General features: G+C 39.9%; 1 protein-coding gene across 1 annotated transcript in view; it reads left to right on the top strand.

The window, feature by feature from the left end:
- Positions 1 to 20,486, top strand: part of ACSM6 (acyl-CoA synthetase medium chain family member 6) — a 43,725-nt gene extending 23,239 nt beyond the window's left edge. The window contains exons 6-11 of the mRNA XM_012931729.2: positions 2,428 to 2,584; positions 3,370 to 3,452; positions 6,194 to 6,314; positions 12,789 to 12,869; positions 16,338 to 16,439; positions 20,367 to 20,486. Coding sequence (XP_012787183.2) covers positions 2,428 to 2,584; positions 3,370 to 3,452; positions 6,194 to 6,314; positions 12,789 to 12,869; positions 16,338 to 16,439; positions 20,367 to 20,486 — 664 coding nt within the window. The remainder of the gene's footprint in view (positions 1 to 2,427; positions 2,585 to 3,369; positions 3,453 to 6,193; positions 6,315 to 12,788; positions 12,870 to 16,337; positions 16,440 to 20,366) is intronic.
- The last annotated feature ends 711 nt before the right edge of the window (positions 20,487 to 21,197 follow it).

Genomic DNA, 21,197 nt, shown 5'->3' on the forward strand with positions numbered 1-21,197 from the left:
TTAATTGAGCTATTGTATACTGCATGCTTAGTTAAGTATCTAAGGTGTGTTTGGAGATTAATTACAGTAACTGTCCTTAATTACTGAGTAGCTGAAAAGGAAATAACATGACAGACCCCAGGCTTTATCTGGAACTGTCTAGATCTGAATTCATACTCAAAGTCTGAACTCACTGTCTTGGACCAAAGTATTCAGGTCTTAGCAAAATGTCCAACCTGTAAGATTTTTGTAAGAATTAAATTGGAGGGGCTGGAGCAATAGCACAGTGGGTAGGGCATTTGCCTTGCACATGGCCGACCTGGGTTCGATTCCCAGCATCCCATATGGTTCCCTGAGCACCACCAGGAGTGGTTCCTGAGTGCAGAGCCAGGAGTAATCCCTGAGCATCACGGGTATGACCCAAAAAGCAAAAAAAAAAAAAGAAGAAGAAGAAGAAGAAGAAGAAGAAGAAGAAGAAGAAGAAGAAGAAGAAGAAGAAGAAGAAGAAGAAGAAGAAGAAGAAGAAGAAGAAGAAGAAGAAGAAGAAGAAGAAGAAGAAGAAGAAGAAGAAGAAGAAGAAGAAGAAGAAGAAGAAGAAGAAGAAGAAGAAGAAGAAGAAGAAGAAGAAGAAGAAGAAGAAGAAGAAGAAGAAGAAGAAGAAGAAGAAGAAGAAGAAGAAGAAGAAGAAGAAGAAGAAGAAGAAGAAGAAGAAGAAGAAGAAGAAGAAGAAGAAGAAGAAGAAGAAGAAGAAGAAGAAGAAGAAGAAGAAGAAGAAGAAGAAGAAGAAGAAGAAGAAGAAGAAGAAGAAGAAGAAGAAGAAGAAGAAGAAGAAGAAGAAGAAGAAGAAGAAGAATTATTAAATTGGAGGGGGTTGTGAAAAGATAATACAGCAAGTAGGACATTTCCCTGTAATTGGCCGATTCAGAATTTGATCCCCAGCACCTACATTAGTCTCCTGAGTACCACCAGAAGTGATCCCTGAGCACAGAGCCAGAAGTAAGCCCTGGGCACCACATGTGGTCTCACTTGTATGTGGTCGCAAACCCCGCCAGGAGTGATCCTTAAACACAGAATCAGACTAAGTGCTCAACGCTGCAGGTATGCACCTCCCCCAAAAAAGAATCAAATTAGGTACAGCTTGAGTCCAATTTTAGCTGTATCTCTCAAGATTACAGATGCACATGCCCTTTTGCCCAGAAGTTCATTTCTATGGATTTGTATAACAGGCACACTGACAATTTGTCCTAAATTTCATCACTGCAAGTAGTTGCAACATAGTTTACAACAGCAAAAGGGTTGTGATTTGGGGCCAAGAGCATCATTCAGTGGGAGTTCATATGCCTCGTGTGTATGAGGCTCTAGTTTTGGTGCCTGACACTTTCCCCATATTCCACCAAAAGTGTTTGGGGCTAATAAGTAATGCTATGTCTCTCTTAGGAAATATTATGCTACTATTTGTAAGTCATAGCACTTCTAGTTGTTTAACGTGGAAAGACCTTCTGTATTTCATAGGGAAAACTGTGAGAGAGTGTACATAGCTTTCTTCATGTTAATAGAAGACAGCAGTTCAAATGCTAATCTGCCTAAAGCACTTATCTCAGCAATATGGGAACCTGAATATAAAAAATTGGCAGTGACCTTACTCCATATGAAACTGTATGCCAATCCACCATATTCAACCACCTGTCCAGGAAAGAAAAACTTTACCCAAAGTAACCCACTCAGAAAGTCAGATATTATCTCCTTTGTACTTGTAGGAAGTCAGAGTACTCTCTCTAGCAACCAACCTAAGAAACCAAATCATCTTGCAAATGGCCAGGACTTAAAAATGAAGAACTTCTCTATTCTTGTTTCAGAACAATAAAGTTATATGCACTTCCAGACCAATGAAATAAAGCAAACAACTGACCTCTAGTTATGCTGCCTCCAGTTTGGCTTCCCTATGACAAAAGCCCCCAATCTGGGCACACCAGAAATAGCCCACCTTCTTCCACTCTAAGTAAAACTTTTTTCATTTCTCTTCCTCACTTTGTTTTCCTAGTTTTCTGTCCAATTTGAGTCTCTGCTAGAATGAAAATAAAGGTGGTTTAAAATCACCTTTGGTTGTTCTCTCTTCTCTCTCTCTCTCTCTCTCTCTCTCTCTCTCTCTCTCTCTCTCTCTCTCTTTTCTTTTTGGGTCACACCTGGCAATGCTCAGGGGTTACTCCTGGCTCATGCACTCAGGAATTACTCCTGGTGGTGTTCAGGGGACCATATGGAATGCTGAGAATCGAACCCGGGTCACCTGTGTGCAAGGCAAATGCCCTACCTGTTGTGCTATCGCTCCAGCCCCAGGTTGTTCTCAATTTGAGTAGTTTTTATTTCCGTGTTAGTTCTTGCTAATGAGAGATCATTACTGTTGCCACTAGTCCCATCACAAGAGAATTCAGAGGCTTTCCCTCTTTTCAGACAGTGGATGGACCTCCAGTCGACAGATGTCTTGTGGTGTCTGAGTGATGCCTTTGATGGAACTTTGTCGCTGAGTAATACCTTGGGAGCTTGGCTCCAAGGAGCGTGTGTGTTTCTGTGTCACATGCCAACCTTCAGTCCTGAGACTGTTCTAAAGGTAAGAATAGTTCCTGGTGTAGGCTGGAATTGAGGACAGAAATGAAGCTTTACAGTGTCCCAGTGACTCGTCTCTAAAATGGAGTGAATCAAGAATTAAATTTGGAGTGTAATTTTGATTTGAAGAATGCCTCATTGTCCCAACAGCAATATCATCTCACATCTCAAAGCCCTTGACTCTCTCAGTTAAATTATTGAAAACTAAAGTTTGAAAGGCAAAAAGGCCACAAAGAAAATGATAAGAGTAGCATCAATTATGACCTATTTATCACAACTGACTCTCCATATGCATCGTCTTATTTTAGGCTTCAACAACAGGTTTTGTTCTGAGCTAGAAGTTGTGGAAACTGAGGCTCAGGGGAGGTTAATTAACTAAAAATCATAGATACAAAATCAGGAATAAAACCCTAATCTATTATATTCACCACATAAGTTTCAAATTACTGTGTTAATCTCATAACTGCCTCCACAATCCACAACTTTAGTGCCAACATCTCAGATTGTTGTTCAAAGTGATAAGGATCTAAATAAAGTAGCTTCTCTGACCCAGAAAGAAATACCCAGCTGTGTTTCCTTTTAATTATCAGGTGATTAACATTTGTGTTTCTAGATCCAAATAGGTAAAGCAATTTTTTTTCTAAGTCTCATCAAGATAAAGCAACATCCCCCGCACCACCCCCAGCTAAATCTTGAAGTTAGTGATTCTTGCCCTTTCTACTGTTCTGCCAAAATTCACTTTTTCCATTTTCACACGCTGATTTGGTATTTTTCCCCTTGGGGTCCCAGGTCTTGCAAAGGTTTCCCATCACCACTCTATCTGGAAATCCAGGAATGTACCAGGACTTGCTTCAGCACAAAAGTTTTTCAAGGTACGTGAGGATCTTTCCAAAGAGTTTGTTTCCACTCAAGGTACCATAGGTAAGCCCATAAATCCTTAATTTATTGAAGTATATCTCGTTCTATCCTTCATTAGAACTCATCCACCTTGTTACACAATTTATGGCAATAATGCTATTAGAGATCAGGATTTTTTTATTGCCTTGTGATTTATAAAATTCCTATCTTATGGGAGGTTGGAGAGAATAGTACAACTGGTAAGACACTTGATGGGGCTGGAGCAATAGCACAGCGGGTAAGGCGTTTGCCTTGCATGCGACTGACCTGGGTTTAATTCCCAGCATCCCATATGGTCCCCCAAGCACCGCCAGGAGTAATTCCTGAGTGCATGAGCCAGGTGTAACCACTGTGCATCACCGGATGTGACCCCAAAAGAAAAACAAACAAACAAACAAACAAAACCACTTGCTTTGCAGTGTCTGAGCTAGATTCAACACCCAGCACGCTATAAGGCTCCGAGCACACCCAGGAGTGATTCCTGGGTGCAGAGCCAGGAGTAAACTCTCAGCCCTGCTGTGTCTCAAGTTCTTCCTACCCCTAATTTTTAAAACTTGAAATCTCTATTTTCTGTCCCCAAATCAACCTAGGTTATGAAACTCAATTGTAGGGGCTGGAGACGTAATACAAAGATTAAGGTGCTTTCCTTGCATTTGGATGACCCGAGTGCAGAGCCAGGAATAAGCCCCACACAACAAGTAGGACTCAGCCCCCCCAACTAACACTTAATTCGCAACAAAAGTGTTGAATGTAGTTATTAATCTGTAGTTATATCTACCTTTTAAAAGATTAACTTTGGGGCTGAATCGATAGTACAGCGGGGAGGGCGTTTGCCTTGCACGCAGCCGACCCAGGTTCGATTCCCAGCATCCCATATGGTCCCCCGAGCACCGCCAGGAGTAATTCCTGAGTGCAGAGCCAGAAGTCAGCCCTGAGCATCGCCGGGTGTGACCCAAAAAGAAAAAAAAATTAACTTTAACAACAAATATATTACATGCTTTAAAAAAGGAAAACATGAAAGATAAAAGTTATCTTCTCTGTTTATGCTTTTAAAAACATTGGGGAGCAATTGCATAGATGTTGCCATACTCTAACATGGTGAAGATTGCTGTATCAGCTTCAACATACTTAGAATTTTATTAATGACAGTGTGTGATCATGTGTATTGTTTTCTTAGTCACTGCATGAATTAAAAAATAAAGGACTGCAGTGATAGCACAGTGGGTAGGGCATTTGCCTTGCACGCAGCCGACCCAGGTTCAATTCCCGGCATCCCATAGGGTCCCCCCGAGCAACCCCAGTAGTAATTCCTGAGTGCAGAGCCTGGAGTAACCCCTGTGCATCGCTGGGTGTGATCCAAAAAGCAAATAATAATAATAATATAATAATAACAACAATAATAATAATACACATGATTCTAATGAGCCTACTACCAATTAAAGATTATTTTAATTTTTCCCTCTGACAATTAAAATAAGCATGCTTCCATATACCTGAGAATTGTCTAGAATATTCACTGCAAAGTGGAATTGTTAATTATCATTTATAAATAATTGGTGAGAAATTTCAAGTTCAAAGCATTGTACAAAGCTTCAAAGTTTGCTAAATAGTATTAAAGTCTAATTTTTAAATTTTATAGGCTAGAGAGATAGTACAGTGATTAAGTTGATTGCCTTGCACATGGATGGCCTAAGATTTGATCCCCAGCATGCCATATTGTCCTCTGAGCACTGCAAGGAGTGATTCCTGAGCACAGAACTAGGAATAAGCACTAACACTTTTGGGTGTGACCCCAATACAACAACAACAAACAAAAATGTCTGATCTAAATTTTATTTTATCTCTATGCACAAGATTATACATCTACAGAAGGAAGCATATGCAGTAGGAAGGGCATGCTACCAGCACAGTATACTAGGATGGCATGAGGAAAGTATTATAAAAGCATCTTTCTTAGTTTCATGAAGTGGTTGAATTGTCAGCTATTGTCTAATATAAGTGAGCTACTCAGATTGTTACTCATATTATGGAGACAGAGCAATAGTACAGCAGGTGGCACATTTGCATTGTATGTGGCAGATCCAGGTTTGATACCCAGCACTGCAGGACCACTGTGTGTGGCCAAACATTTTTTTTAATTGATACTAATATTTAAAATATGAGTGAATTAAAAATAAATTATAAATTTATCTGTTGCACTGCCGCACTGTCATCCTGTTGTTCATCAGTTTGCTCAAGCGGGCACCATAAATTCTAAAAATAAGTATCCTAACTGTACCTATGACCCTGAGAAAATTTTCATAATACTTAGATTTGAAGTCTAATTTGTAAATAAAGTAGCTCTCTTTCTATCTCCAGAGATCAGAAATTAATTTCTGCTTTATCTTATCAATTCCAGTGTGTGCCCTTCATGCAATTCTGTCTTTGCAGAAATCCTTTTCAGGAGCTTGGCATCTTTCTATTACATAGTACAGTCTTTTGATTGACTCAGTATTTAACACTAATGCCCCTTCCATAGACAAGCAAATGCAAATCTTCATGAAATCTAATCCAAATAGAATGTCTGAATATATTCTAACAATACAGTAAGAAGAACATTAACTCCCACTGTATACATATAGCTATATCTGCGTTGTTTTCCCAAGATTTTTTTTAACAGATCCATTATTGTTTGACATATTTACCAAGTCTAAGAATAATTTTTGTGGTTCTCCAGCTACAGATTCAAGAGTCTGAAGCATTGTGTAACTACAGGCCCCATCAACCCGGGGGTGATAAAAGACTGGAAACACATCACCAACTTGGACATCCACGAAGGCTATGGGAAGACTGAAACTGTAGGTTGATTTGGGTTTACCATTCAGTCTGATGCACATACTTGTGCATTCACATTGTACAGACATTGTCAAACTACTAGGTACACATCTGAAATATAGATTAGCTGGGTTATGAACTAGGGAAAGAAATTGGTTTAAGTTGGAGGGACTGTTCTTCTGTAATGAGTTAAAGAATAGGTATAGACAAATGTATGTTTATAGACTTTACAGAGATAAAGAGGACTAGTTTACACCTGATTATTTTAATTTTCTCTGTGACATATGAGGTAGTGTCATGTGATGAAAATAGGATATGTGTGATGTTAAGAGAATAATTGCTGTTGGTGACCATCCATCGTCAAAGTCATTAGCTACTTGACTTTTCTTCTCTCCAATATCACTCTAAAATACAGATTTAAATCAAAACAGGCTTGATCCCCAGCACTCCATATGGTCCCCAAAGCCTTCGAGGAGTAATCCATGAGTTAAGAGCCAGGTGTAAGCCCTGAGCACTGCCACTTGTGGCCCAAAAATTAAAGAAAAAAAACAGAATCAAAGCTCAATTAGGAAAGAATGTGAATTCAAGACTAATGGTGAGTAGATAAATTAATGAAAATGTTAGTAGTGATGAAAGTATTAGAGACAATTTCTGTGGCCTACTGAGTTGTCGTAACAATGTACATAGATATTTAAACACCAGATACCTATTTGTTATCATCTGAGAGACTCTAAGTCAAAAATCAGGGTGAGATGCAGTTGTATTCTAGTGAGAATTCTCTTCCTGGCTTCTCTCCATCACATGAAGGAGACACCAATATCTCGGATGTCTCTTCTCGGACTAGCATTGAAATCATAATGAATATCACATATTAAAACATCGTCTACACCTAATAGCCTCACAAAGGCCCTGATTCCGCTTATCATCATATTGGGTAAAAGTTTAACATAGATATTTGGTGAGGGCCAAAGTGATAGTACAGCAGGTAAGGCATTTGCCTTGTTGCAGTCAACCTAAGTTGTATCCCCAGAATCACATGTGGTTCCCTACGCACCACCAGGAGTAAATCCTGAGTGCAGAGTTAGGAGTAATACCCCTGAGCATCACTGGGTATAACCCAAAAAGGGGGGAAAAACCTTGGGGAAGATACTCTTCTACAGAGCAGTACTAATTTTAAAATGAAACTTCAGGGGCTGGAGCAATAGCACAGCAGGTAGGGCGTTTGCCTTGCACGTGGCTGACCCGGGTTCGATTCCCAGCATCCCATATCATCCCCTGAGCACCGCCACGGGTGATTCCTGAGTTTAGAGCCAGGAGTAACCCCTGTGCATAGCCAGGTATAACCCAAAAACCAATAATAAAATAAAATGAAACTTCAGAAGTAAAGCATCTGAAGGTGTTGCCAAAGTCAAAGGTACAGGTGACTCATGGTAGGTTAAGTCTCATGAAACTCCCTGGAGATAAGAATCAGTAAAGTATGAAAACTAATGTGTGATTTGTCACCTAGACAGATGTAGGAATCGGGATAATGATAGACATATTGGCAAAGGAAAGATGATAAATCTCATGCTAAAGATTTTAGTAGCAATAAATGACTTGGAGGTTGATAAATTATGACAGCCGGGAGTGGCAGAGGGTGGTAAGGCAAATAGTGTGAGTCTCAAAGAGACAGAGGTTATCCACAGGGTCAGAGGGGTAATTGGCAGTGTTATTGGGAGCATGGAGAATACTAACCCTGTGGAATATGGAAGCTTGAATAGCCTATGCTTTCAGTAAGGGAAACTAACCTTTTAACATGAATAACTAGATCTCTTGAAAGGCAAATGATAAATAAAATACTCAGTTAATAGAATGTAGAAGATATCAGTGTCAAAGAATTTGTTAATGACTCAAGTGATAATCTGTTTGTTTTTGTTTATGTTTTGTGTCACACCCAGTGGTACTTAGGGACTATGCAGGGCTCTGTGCTTGGAGATTGCTCACAGTGGTGACGAGGGGTGAGAGAGGGGGAAGAACGATGAATGCTGGGGATTGAACTTGGACCTCCTACATGCAAAGTATGTGCACAGCTATTGAGGAATCTCTCAGGAATGCAACTGATATTCTATACAGAGGATAAGATGAGAAGAATTTGGAAAGATGATATAAAGATTCGTAAACACAAGGTTCCTTTTCACACAACATGAGAAAGAAGAGAAGAAGATATCTAAGCAGTTCATATAAAAGATATACAACATGTTACAGATAGCAGAACTGTATGAGGAGGCACATCATAAGAATTAATCTTGCTGCTTTTCTGGTCCATAGGTGTAGCAAAAGCAAAGAGATATCTGGATTAATTGCCCTTGATGTTACACAACTGGGTACCTGTGAAACAGACACACACAGATACTTTAAAAATAATGTACTGAGGGGCTGGAGCAATAGCACAGCGGGTAGGGCGCTTGCCTTGCATGCGGCCGACCCGGGTTCGATTCCCAGCATCCCATATGGTCCCCTGAGCACTGCCAGGGGTAATTTCTGAGTGCAGAGCCAGGAGTGACCCCTGTGCATCGCCAGGTGTGACCCCCCAAAAAATAATGTAATGATCTGGGGCCAGAGAGATAGTACAGAGGGTAGACCATCTGGCATGTATGCAGCCAACCTGGATTCGACTCCTGATGCCTTATATGGTCCTGAACCCTGCCAGGAGTGATCCCTAAGCAGAATCAGGAATATGCCCTAAGCACAGCCATGGGTGGTCCCAAAACAAACAAAAGAAATGAATGTAATGTTCAAAAATTTTACGGACTTTAACTTTGTTGCTTTGTATTTATAAATTATTCTATGAAGGAATGCCATAATTTTTACACCACCTAAGCCCTTTATAAAATAAGATTAATGCTGTTTTTGTATGTCCTTCCAACAGTAATTAGGGGTGAATGAAAAATATCAGTCTTCTAAAATGAGACAAAGTCCAACTAAACTAGCCTAGCTCTGGAGAGAATCATGTTATTCCATATGACTCAAGAAACACTCTAATTTGGAAAGTTAAAAACACTCATGAGTTCCTAAATGGGGCTGGAATGCTGAACAACAGGCAGAGACTGAGCATGGGACTAACTGGAACAAGTTAACTGGCGGTAGCACAGGCCAGTGAATGTGTTTCTCCCTCTACCCAGGAATCTGCGGGGTTCAGAGCTCATATCCTATCAGGAAGACCATGATCAAGGATGTTTATATTCTTTTTTATTTATTATTGAATGACCAAGATCAAGGATGTTTATATTATTTTTTAATCACTGTGAGATATAGTTACAAAGCTTTCATGTTTGAGTTTCAGTCACTCAATGATCAAACACCCATCCCTCCACCAGTGCACATTCTCCACCACCAATGTTTCCAGTACACCCCCACTTTCCAGCCCTCCCCCTGCCTCCATAGCAGACAATTTCACCATTACTCTCTCTATCTTCTTTGGGGCAGTATGGTTTGCAATATAGATACTGAAAGGCTATCACGTTTGGTCCTTTATCTTTCAGCACACATCTCCCATGCCAAACGATTCCTCCAACCATCATTGTCTTAGTGATCCCATCTCTATTCCAGATGCCTTCTCCCCCAATTCATGAGACAGGCTTCCAACTATGGGGCAATATATCTGGCCCTTGTGTCTACTGTCCTTGGGTGTTAGTTTCATATTATGTTATTTTATATTCCACAAATGAGTGCAGTCCTTCTATGTCTGTCCCTCTCTTTCTGACTAATTTTACTTAGCATGATACTCTCCATGTCCATACACTTATAAGCAAGTTTCATGACTTAATCTCTCCTAACAGGTACATAGTATTCCACTGTGTAGATGGACCAATGTTTCTTTAGCTAGTCCTTCCCTTTCCCCACCGAGTCCATATAAACAAAAGAAAAATCTAACACTAAAGCTATAGCACCACTTAATGGGAAAACAAAAGAAGGCAACCCAGATGCAAAAACACAAAATCAGCAGGAAACCATTTTATAAATAAGAGGAAATTCTTTTTTAAGGTTTTTTTTTTAATTTTGTTACCTTGATTTGGGCTGAAGCCATAGTACAGCGGTAGGGCATTCACCTTGCATGTGGCCAGTCCATGTTCGATTTCTCTGCCCCTCTCGGAGAGCCCAGAAAGCTACCGAGAGTATCCCGCCTGCACAGCAGAGCCTGGCAAGCTCCCCATGGTGTATTCGATATGCCGAAAACACTAACAACAAGTCTCACAATGAGATGTTACTGGTGCCCACTCAAGCAACTCGATGAGCAACAGGATGACAGTGACAGTGACAGTGACCTTGATTTACAAAGTTAATCATAGTTGAGTTTCATGCTCACAATGTTCCTGCAAAATCCTATCATCAGTGACAGCTTTGCTCCACCAGTGCCCCTACCTCCAGTTTCCCTCCCCCCGCCCCCCGTCTACTTCCTTGAGAGACACATTTTTAAGTTTGATTGTTGTATCTTGGATCTCATGCTTTCTATGACTCAGGTATATAGATATACCACAGCTCTATACTACCAGTGAATCTGAGACTTGTGCTTCCTTCTAGCTTTCCCCCAGCCCCCTCAATTCTTTCTTTCTTTATTCTATTTTAGGTATACAGCAAAGGGCCTAGGGTAATCTATGTACCCCCTCTTGTACGCCTTGCATTCCCTGTCCTGTTACAAGTGAAATCATCCAGTATTTGTCTTTCTTATTCTGATTTGCTTGGCTTAACATGATATCCTACAATCCCATCCTAGCGGCAGCAAACTGCATAATTCTTTTCAGCTGCATAGTATTCCATTATTTATATGTATAACAATTTCTTGTTATGATGAATACAAATCTGGGGACTGGGAGGTAACTCAGAGAGGTGATGGGGACATTGGTGGAGGGAATTGACACTGCATTGATGGTGGACTGATGCTATAACATGACTGAAACTCTACTGCGAATAATTTTGTAAATCGTGGAGACCCTAGGTTCAACCCCTGACGTCATATGGCCCCCTGAGCCTCACTGGGTGTGACCCTCTTTAAGCACTTCTGGACCCAAGTATTGCTGGGCCCCAACACCAGATCCAGCATTCACAGGAATGGTCCAAGCCCCTAAGTTAGCCAGGGGAAGCCTCTATCAAAAAATTATCTACCCCCTTATACCTATGACTGCCTCACAAAAGATCGAGTTATCATGTCCTCCTAGAAAATATCTGTACTCTCTCTTTGGAGAGTTTTATATGCTGTGTTGATGTATCTTTCAACATTCTAAAATAATCATATATTTTGTTGTCTATGCAGTTACCCTGGCAATCTACCAAGAATTGTCTTTCCAATTGTGAGAGTTCTGTGAGACTCAGGAAGCCTGGCAAGGCGATAAAGGGGCATCCCCTACCAGGCTTGTGCATGCCTTTCATGAAGTTCTAGAAAAGCAAAGAGAAAGTGCTGTGTCTAGCACACCCACCTAGGTGCTGGAGCAAGTGAATGTCAAAGAGCCCTTTCTAGAGAGTATCTCTGTTCCCTATAACCCTTTGCTACCTTGGTAAAAGCCCCATTGTTTTTTTTAGCCAGCCATTTAGAGGGTTTATCTCTCTGCTACAGGTACCAAAGGCTGGAGTACCTGGTGTGAGACGCAGAACCCTATTCCTCTGGAAGTGTCTATGGGCTTGTGAGCTTCCCTTTATGGGTCATTGTGGCAGAGCAGTGCTATGTCTCCCTCTCCTGCCCATTTCAATGTGGCACATTCCACCCTGGTCGTGGGGAAGTTAGTCTTCAGCTCTTTGCCAGAGCCATTGTTGCTATGTACTTGCAGATTTCATGTGTCATTGGTAGAGGTTGAGTTCAGGGTCTTCCTATGCTGCCATGTCTTTTCCTCTACCCTTTCATCCATCAAACAAGTATCAAATGTTCTCGTCATTTCATTATAATGTGTCAATATATTGAGATAGAGTTGATGAGCATTTTATGTATTTTTAGTCTATGGGCTTCCTATTTTGTTTCCTTACAGTTTGTTACTTAAAACAAGGTTTGGGTCTAGAGTGATAGGACAGCAGGTAGAGCATTTTTCCTGTATGCATCTGACTGGGATTTGATCCCCAGCACCTATTATAGTCCCCTGAGACCACCAGTAGTGATCCCTGTGTACTGAGCCAGGAAGAAGCCAGGAGTACTGCCAGGCACGACACACACACAAAAAAACAAACAAAAATAAAACAAAGGTTTAAATATTTTACAGTACAGATTTTGCCAGTTGCATCTTATGTAGTTGTTAAGGATCCATATTTTATCTTCTTTGTATTTGCTGAAAAATGCCTAAATCCATTTCCTGTTTTATTTTATTGCCAAGACTATTAGGTCATATGATGTTTTTCCATACAAGGTATGTAACATTTAGTGCCACTTTTTGGTTGTTTATCATGATAGCTGTCATTGGTGAAAAATAATGGAGTCATCAATTTAATGTTTTTTTAAAGGCAAAAAAACTATCTACATTTTTTCTTAAATATAGGGACTTCTCTGTGCCACTTCTAAGAGAATGAAATTGAAGCCCAGTTCTTTGGGAAAACCATTGCCACCATATATTGTCCAGGTAAGACACCATAACTCTGATAATTACTATTAATTGAACTCTTACTAAGTGTCAGGAATTGCCTATATTAGCATGGTATCATTTGCTGATGCCAACAACCCTATCATGACAGTATCATTGTTTATAAATTTGAAAATAGAGGTTCAGGAAGGCAAGATAACTTTTCCAAAATTGCACAGCTAGTAAGTGACAAGATCCTCTTTTCAAACCAAGAAATCTTATAACAAAATCTATAAAACTCATGCACTCCAGTCCACTGAGCTATCCTTCCAGTCCCCGAGTCCATCTTCCTTTTGTAATTGGTATTTATTATTATAATTTAGGCAGCATGTTGATCTTTGTATTGACATTTGTGATCTTAATGGACACAATGATTGTGTCTCACCACCACCAAAGTGTCCAAGACTCCCCCAGCAGCTAGAAATCAACATCATTTCTAGTTCATACTAGCATTCTCTCCTGTGCTTCTCTTAGCCACAATGGCAATATTTATAAAGCCATTATTTGATCCATTATAAATTATACTAATTTAAAAAATTTATTATGAAGCAGTTCCAAAAGTCTTGAGAATTAAAACCACTAAATTAGGAACTAGCATTACAAAGATGAATGAGACAAAGTTTTTTTAATTTTTAAAATTTTATTGAATCACCGTGAGATAGTTACAAGCTTTCATGTTTGGGTTACAATCTCACAATGATCAAACACCCATCTCTCCACCAGTGCACATTCCCCACCACCAATATTCCCGGTATACGCCCCTTTCCCACCCTCCCCTGCCTCTAAGGCAGACAATATTCCCCATACTCTCTCTCTACTTTTGGGCATTATAGCTTGCAACACAGACACTGAGAGGTCATCATGTTTGGTCCATTATCTACTTTCGGCACGCATCTCCCATGCCAACTGGTTCCTCCAGCCATTTTCTTAGTGATCCCTTCTCTATTCCATCTGCCTTCTCCCCTCCACTCATGAAGCAGTCATCCAGCTATGGGGCAATCCCCCTGTCCCTCGAATCTACTGTCCTTGGGTGTCAGCCTGAATGAGACAAAGGTCTTAGAAATCCTATATACTTAAATGATTCCAAATTATTCCAGAATTAAAAGGAGTTCTAAAAATAAACTCTTTTTATTTGGAAGACCTAGAAAGAATTTTGCTAAAGAGATGTCAAATATGGGGCTGGAGCGATAGCACAGCCCCATATTTGGTAGGGCGTTTGCCTTGCATGCGGTCAACCTGGGTTCAATTCCTAGCATCCCATATGGTCCCCCAAGCACTGTCAGGAGTAATTCCTGAGTGCAAGAGCCAGGAGTGACCCCTGTGCATTGCCGGGTGTGACCCAAAAAGCAAAAAAAAAAAAAAAAAAAGAACCAAAAAATTTTTTTAAAAAACCAAAGTAATATTAATTTTTTTAAACAGAGAAAAAAAACCAACTAATAAAAAAGTGACCCTGGGGTGAGCATTACCAGAAGAGATGCTAGGTCCCATCAAGCAGTGTTGGGCTACTAAAAAGAGCAAAGAAGAAAATTCCATTTATAATAAAATTTAATTTTTTTCAATTTTTGAGGGGACAGAGGGGTGTGTGGCCACACCCAGTGATATTCCGGGGTTACTCTTGGCAGTGCTCTGGGGACTCGGGGATGTTAGCGATTAAACTCAGGTCAGCCCCGTGCAACACAGGCGCCCTATCCACTATACTATTTCTCCAGCCCCTAAAATTCATTTTTAATGTCTCATTTAAAAATGTATTCTCCAGATAATCTAATTCACTAGATTTGATTCAGAATGATGTTTTTCAGTCTTTTCTTTTAAGACATAAGTTTGTCTTCAGAGGTGAAGATTTGAGATTGCTACTCTCAAAGGCATCTGGCCTTTGGGCTGGTAGCTCTTATGGAAAAATCCTGAAGCAAATTAGCAATAAGGCACTTGCTTTTGCATGTGGGCAACTATGGGTTCAATCTTCAGCGCCGATACATACATACATATGCACCTAAACAATAAGAAACAAAAGGAAAGGGGAAAAAGTCTTCCAAAGAATCTATCTCAGATAATAAATTCAGAATGAGGGTTAGAGAGATAAATCAAGTGGCTGAGAGCCTGGCATGATTTGCAGGGAAGAGAACTCAGGTTTGATACTGGGCACTGCATGGTCCTCTAAGCACCATCTGAAGTGACACCTGGGTACAGAGTCAGAAGTAATCCCTGAGCACAGTTAGGTGTGGCCCCATCCAAAAAATTTCAGAATGACTATGAAATTCTAAGGTGGCAACTGGGAAGTTTGTCAAAGTTGGGTGTGTGTATTATTGTTCTTATCTTTACTGGGGAACTGTGTTTTATAATAGTGTTAATCATGTGTAGATCATTTCAACATGGGTGTGTATATTATTATCATCCTTTATTTTGAGATGATATCAAAAGTCCAAAAATTTGTCAACTCAACAAAAATCACTAAGCTAGTCATTCAACATGCTTCTACTTCTTGAACTTTTGACACATTACTTAATGTTCATTCATTGTATTCTGGGTCAATAAGGAAATCAGTCTACTAAAACAACTCTGTGTTTACTTAATTTTTTTTGAAGTAAAAGATTTTATTTGGAGGCTTGAGAAAAGGAAAGGAGGGAGAGGGAGAGAGGGAGGGAGGGAGGAAGGAAGAAAGGAAGGAAGGAAGGAAGGAAGGAAGGAAGGAAGGAAGGAAGGAAGGAAGGAAGGAAGGAAGGAAGGAAGGAAGGAAGGAAGGAAGGAAGGAAGGAAGGAAGGAAGGAAGGAAGGAAGGAAGGAGGGAAGAGGGAAGGAGAGAGGGAGGGAGGAAGGGAGGGAGGGAAGGAAGAAAGAAGGAAGGAAGGAAGGATGGATAAGTACACTGGCTTGGACAACGTGTTTAGATGCTGTTTTTGCCTCCTTAACAGCCTTCCAACCCTTATCAGGAAGACACAGCCATACTATCTCCCAGAATGTTACAAACGTGCCACACTGGCTTTAATTTTTTCTATTTCTTTTAATGGCTAAATTTTGTGATTTAAAACTTTCTATTTTTCTATTTCTCTGGTGACAGATAGTTCAGTTTTGTGATACATATGGATCACTAAGCTCTGTGCTTTTAAAGCTCGTTCCCTCCTCGTCCTGCTTTTTGTACAGGTTGTACAAAAACAAAACGTTGTGTTGCCCCCTCAAAACAAAACTGCACAGTAGGACTAATTTTACAATGCCCATATTCTAGATAAAACATTGAGATACAGAGGAGAAAAAGGGACTGTCCTCCAGGTCAGAAAGTGGAGAGTGGAACTACAAACTCCGGTCTTTTCAGCTCAGTATCGTCCAGCCTCTAGGTACAAAACCATGTCCCATCTCCTGAAATCTGACATGAGGGAGAGAAGAGAGTCAGAAGCCTTGAGTTTAGATCTTGTGTTTTAGGAGCAACATAAATTGCCTACAAGAAAAATGTCTCTGTTGGTTATCTGATTCAAGATTGTGGATGAAAACTCAAATATCCTGCCTCCAGGAGAAGAAGGAAATATTGCGATTCTCATAAAACCGAACCAGCCTAACCATCTATACTGTCCACATATGGTAAGGGAAAGTTTTCTTAAGTACTTTTTGTTAGTACTAATCATGGGACTCCAATGATATTGTACATTGTGATCTAGAAAATAATTTTATCTGAACTTTTGATGTTTGTCAATTGTCAAATCTATGAGACTGTTGAAACAGTATATTGAACACTTGTATAGCTCTCATCTCTAATACCTATTCTTAATAATCTTCTCACAACTATATTTGTATATTTTAATGAGTCATTTGGGAATAAGTATAGACGTAATAATACTTAGTCCTTAAATATTTAAACACATCTTTCTCAATAGTAAGGACTCATTCTTAATCATCAATGTCATTATAATTAAGGCAATTTTATATGTCTTGAATTTTATCTAACATCTAGCCTATATATTTATATTTCACTTATTGTATTTAGAACGTGCTGGTATTTTTGTTAATATAGGACAGCCTGATTGCATTTTAATGTGTCAATTATTTGCATTAAAACAAATCCTGCTTTTTTATGACTATTTTTTCTACATTCAATGTTTTCTTATAAGCTTACGATATTCCAGATTTATCTAGAGTTGGGATAATTATTTTCAACAAGAGTATTACATAAATGATACATGTATATTATTTTCTAAGATTGTATTATCAGGATCTTTTAATTTTTTGATCCTTAGTTTAAGGAAGTCACTGTCATTACTCCCTATTGTAAGGTTCATCTTAAAAAATTATTTTAAGTATATTATTATTTAGCTTTTTTGATAGCAAAAGTGATTTATCTAATGCAGAAATTTTTGAAAAAGATAGTAAAATACCATGGAAGAAAATTATTTTAACCAATTATTCCATCATTATGACCCATTGTCAACATTTGTGCATAGATCTATTATTTTTTATAATACATGCTGTTTCATAAAATTGTGATTTTATTCTACCTTATATAGCGAAGCGAAGCTTCTTTTGCTTACTTTTCATAATTCTCACAGATAAGTAAATTTTATATATATGGTTAAAAATTAATTTCACAATATCCTACCATATGAAAGTATCATGACTTAGCTAACATATCCAGTTTTGTTGGAAATTTTGGTTATTTTTTATGTATTATGTTATAAATACTCTTCAATGAGCATCTTTACTACTTCTTCAAGTGACTAATGCTTTATTTTCCAGAGAAATAAATATCAAAATAATTTTTTTCTCTTTTTTGGGGGTCACACCTGGCAATGCACAGGGGTTACTTCTGGTTTTGCACTCAGGAATAACTCCTGGCGGTGCTCGGGGGACCATATGGGATGCTGGGAATCGAACCCGGGTCGGCCATTTGCAAGGCAAATGCCCTACCTGCTGTGCTATCTCTCCAGCCCCACAAAATAAAATTTTGAGTTCATTACTAAGTAAAAAATTTTCGTATTACAAAACTTCTATAAGAGTTTCAAACTTTGATAAGGTAGGTTAAATATGCTATTTTCAAACTTTGACAAGGTAGGTTAAATATACTATATTTAAAAATCTTGAGAGAGAGAGAAAAAGAGAGAGAGAGAGAGAGAGAGAGAGAGAGAGAGAGAGAGAAGAAAAGTGCCTGCCAAAGAGGCAGGGTGGGGAGGAGGGGGAGTTAGGGGGTGGTGGGAGGGAAACTGGGACATTGGTGCTGGAAAATGTACACTGGTAGAGGGATGGGGGTTGGAACACTGTATGACTGAGACCCAATTATGAACAGCTTTGTAATAGGCTGTCTCATGGTGATTCAATAAAAAAAATTTTTTTAAATCTTTCTCTAGCTGGAGATGTACTCAGCCGTAAAGCTCATGCACTAAATGTATGAGACATGGGTTCATTCCCCAGAACTTTTGTAGATAAGTAATTTATCTCTTCTCTCTCTCTCTCTCTCTCTCTTTATTTTTTTTTTATTTTTTTGCTTTTTGAGTCATACCCGGCGATGCACAGGGATTACTCCTGGGTCTACACTCAGGAACTATTCCTGGCGGTGCTCAGGGGACCATATGGAATGCTGGGAATTGAACCTGGGTCGGCCACGTGCAAGGCAAACGCCCTACCCGCTGTGCTATCGCTCCAGCCCCAATTTATCTCTTCTTTCAATGAAATTGTGCCATTTGATATAACATAAAGAAGTGAGAGTGTTTTAAACTAAGTGAAATAATCAAGCAAACAAACAACAACAAAAAAAACAAGTATGTCTACCTTTATTCATATGTGGTATAAAAAGAAAAATAAGATGAGCTAAATAAACCAATAATAAATTTTTGGTCTATAAGACCAATGAATGGTTTCCAGAAGTAAGCGTATAGGAGATGTGTGTTGGGAGGGGTTAAATCAAAACAAAGTAGACATGCTTACTAATTTTCAAGGATGCACACCTAAAACATATATGTTACAATGCTAGCTTATGTCAATGAAAATCATTAAATGAAAACTTAGAAATTGGACCTCAGTGGCTGAGGAGGATAATTAAATATCTTGCAAAATGCTCAGTCTCCTTAGATTCCTGCCACCACGTACCCGTACCCAGCACCACTAGGTGTTCCCAGGATCTCATGTTGCCAAAGCAACATTCCATCCTCAGTTATAGTATTGAGCCACTGAACCTGTTTTACCAGACATCACTGGGGGTGATCCCTAGGACCCTTGAGCACCACTTGGGATCACAAATATAAAATCAATAAAATGATCGAACTTGCCCCCAGAAAACCTTTTTCTTTCCCATAACCAAGGGGTTCCAAAGGAGAGATTCCTAACCCACATGTCTACTGGGATTGTTGTACTTACTGAGAATAAGTAGTTTACACAGCCTTTTTGCTGACGGTTATTAGTACTTAAATAGATTATTTATTACATAAGAATGTGTACAAAGTGATTATGTGGTTCCAATAACATATGAAATCAAACATTGTTAGAAAAGATGGATGGGGAGCCAGAGGGATAGTATGGCTGGTAAAGCGCTTGCTTTGCCAACCTGGATTCACTCTACGGCATCCAGAGGATTCCGCCCTCCCCCAGTCTCACCAGAAGTGATCCTAGAGCACAGAGCCAGGACTGAGCCCTGAGCATAGCTGAGTGTGGTCCCCAAATAAAATGAAGGAAGGAAGGAGGAAGGAGGGAGGGAGGGAGGGAGGGAAGGAAGGAAGGAAGGAAGGAAGGAAGGAAGGAAGGAAGGAAGGAAGGAAGGAAGGAAGGAAGGAAGGAAGGAAGGAAGGAAGGAAGGAAGGAGGGAAGGAGGGAAGGAGGGAGGGAAGGAGGGAGGGAGGGAAGGAAGGAAGGAAGGAAGGAAGGAAGGAAGGAAGGAAGGAAGGAAGGAAGGAAGGAAGGAAGGAAGGAGGGAGGGAGGGAGGGAGGGAGGGAGGGAGGAGGGAGTTGTTGTGTTTGATGAATGAAAAGTGCATGAAATGAGAAACCAAGACCCTTTCCTCACATTGTAGCAGGTCCCGTGCTGAGTGACATGCCTCTGTGCTTCATTACAGCACTAGGGGAAAACACCTCATACCATACCTTATCCCTCTGGGGAAAAGAGGGGGGCTTCTAAAGAAAGGTCACCGTAGATTCCTCTCTGTGTGCATTTGAATTTTCTTTGAAAGCCCTTAAGGAGTGGCATGAGAGAGAGAGAGAGAGAGAGAGAGAGAGAGAGAGGAAAGTGCCTGCCATAGAGGCAGGTTGGAGGGGGTGATGGGAGAGAAACTGGGGACACTGGTGCTGGGAAATATCCACTGGTGGAGAGATGGGTGCTGGAAACTCTATGACTGATATCCAGTCATGAACAGCTTTGTAAAGGATTATGTCACGGTCATTCAATAAAAAAAAATTTTTTTTTAAAGGGTGGGATTCTGTATTAATTCCCTTTATTTTTCTTTCTGGGGCTAACCACACTGCTCAGTTTAAAACATTATATTATAGAAATGAAGTAAGTCTACATTTCCTGATTTGTTATTCTATCAGGTAAGCGTGGAGGAATACACTTCAGCAAGAGGACACAAGTTTTACCTCACCGGGGACAGAGGAGTCATGGATGAAGAGGGCTACTTCTGGTGGACTGGGAGCGCCAATGAGAACATGTAAACATCAGGGTCAGAAGTGGTGAACGTTTGAGATTATTCTTCTCAAGTTCGAGACCTGTGGGAAACTGGGGTGGGGCAGAAAGCTCCGTTTCTCAGAAACAGGTATTAGAGAAAGTTTGGAAAACTAATGCAAACAAATAAAAATCATCCACAATCTTGCATTTGGGAGTATATTCTTTCTGTCTCTTTTCTCCTTTAAATATAAACTTGTTTAATGGAATTAAATTTAGTGAGAAACATTCTAGCAGAACTTTCCCTTTTCACTCAGTATTTGAAAGAAATTTTTTTCTATTCAATATAATATGTTCATACAGAATTAATTACAATTTTAACACTGCCAGGGGTAATTCCTGAGTGCAGAGCGAGGAGGAACCCCTGAGCATCGCTGGGTGTGACCCAAAAAGCAAAAGAAAACTTTTTAAAATTTAGTTGCATATATAACATGTGGTAAGTACACCAATCTTAACAAAAATAGCTCAAATAAAGTTTTTTTTTTCTTTTGGGTCACACCCAGCAATGCTCAGGGTTCACTCCTGGCTCTGCACTCAGGAACTACCCCTGGCAGTGCTGGGGGACCATATGGGATGTACGGGGATCGAACCTGGGTGAGCCAAGTGTGAGGCAAATTCCCTACCTGCTGTGCTATCGCTCCAGCCCCAAAGTTTATATGTTTATAGACTCCCATACTCACCATCCAGTTATAGATGCCGGG

This window comes from Sorex araneus, chromosome 4, assembly GCF_027595985.1.
Source record: "Sorex araneus isolate mSorAra2 chromosome 4, mSorAra2.pri, whole genome shotgun sequence".
NCBI lineage: Eukaryota > Metazoa > Chordata > Mammalia > Eulipotyphla > Soricidae > Sorex > Sorex araneus.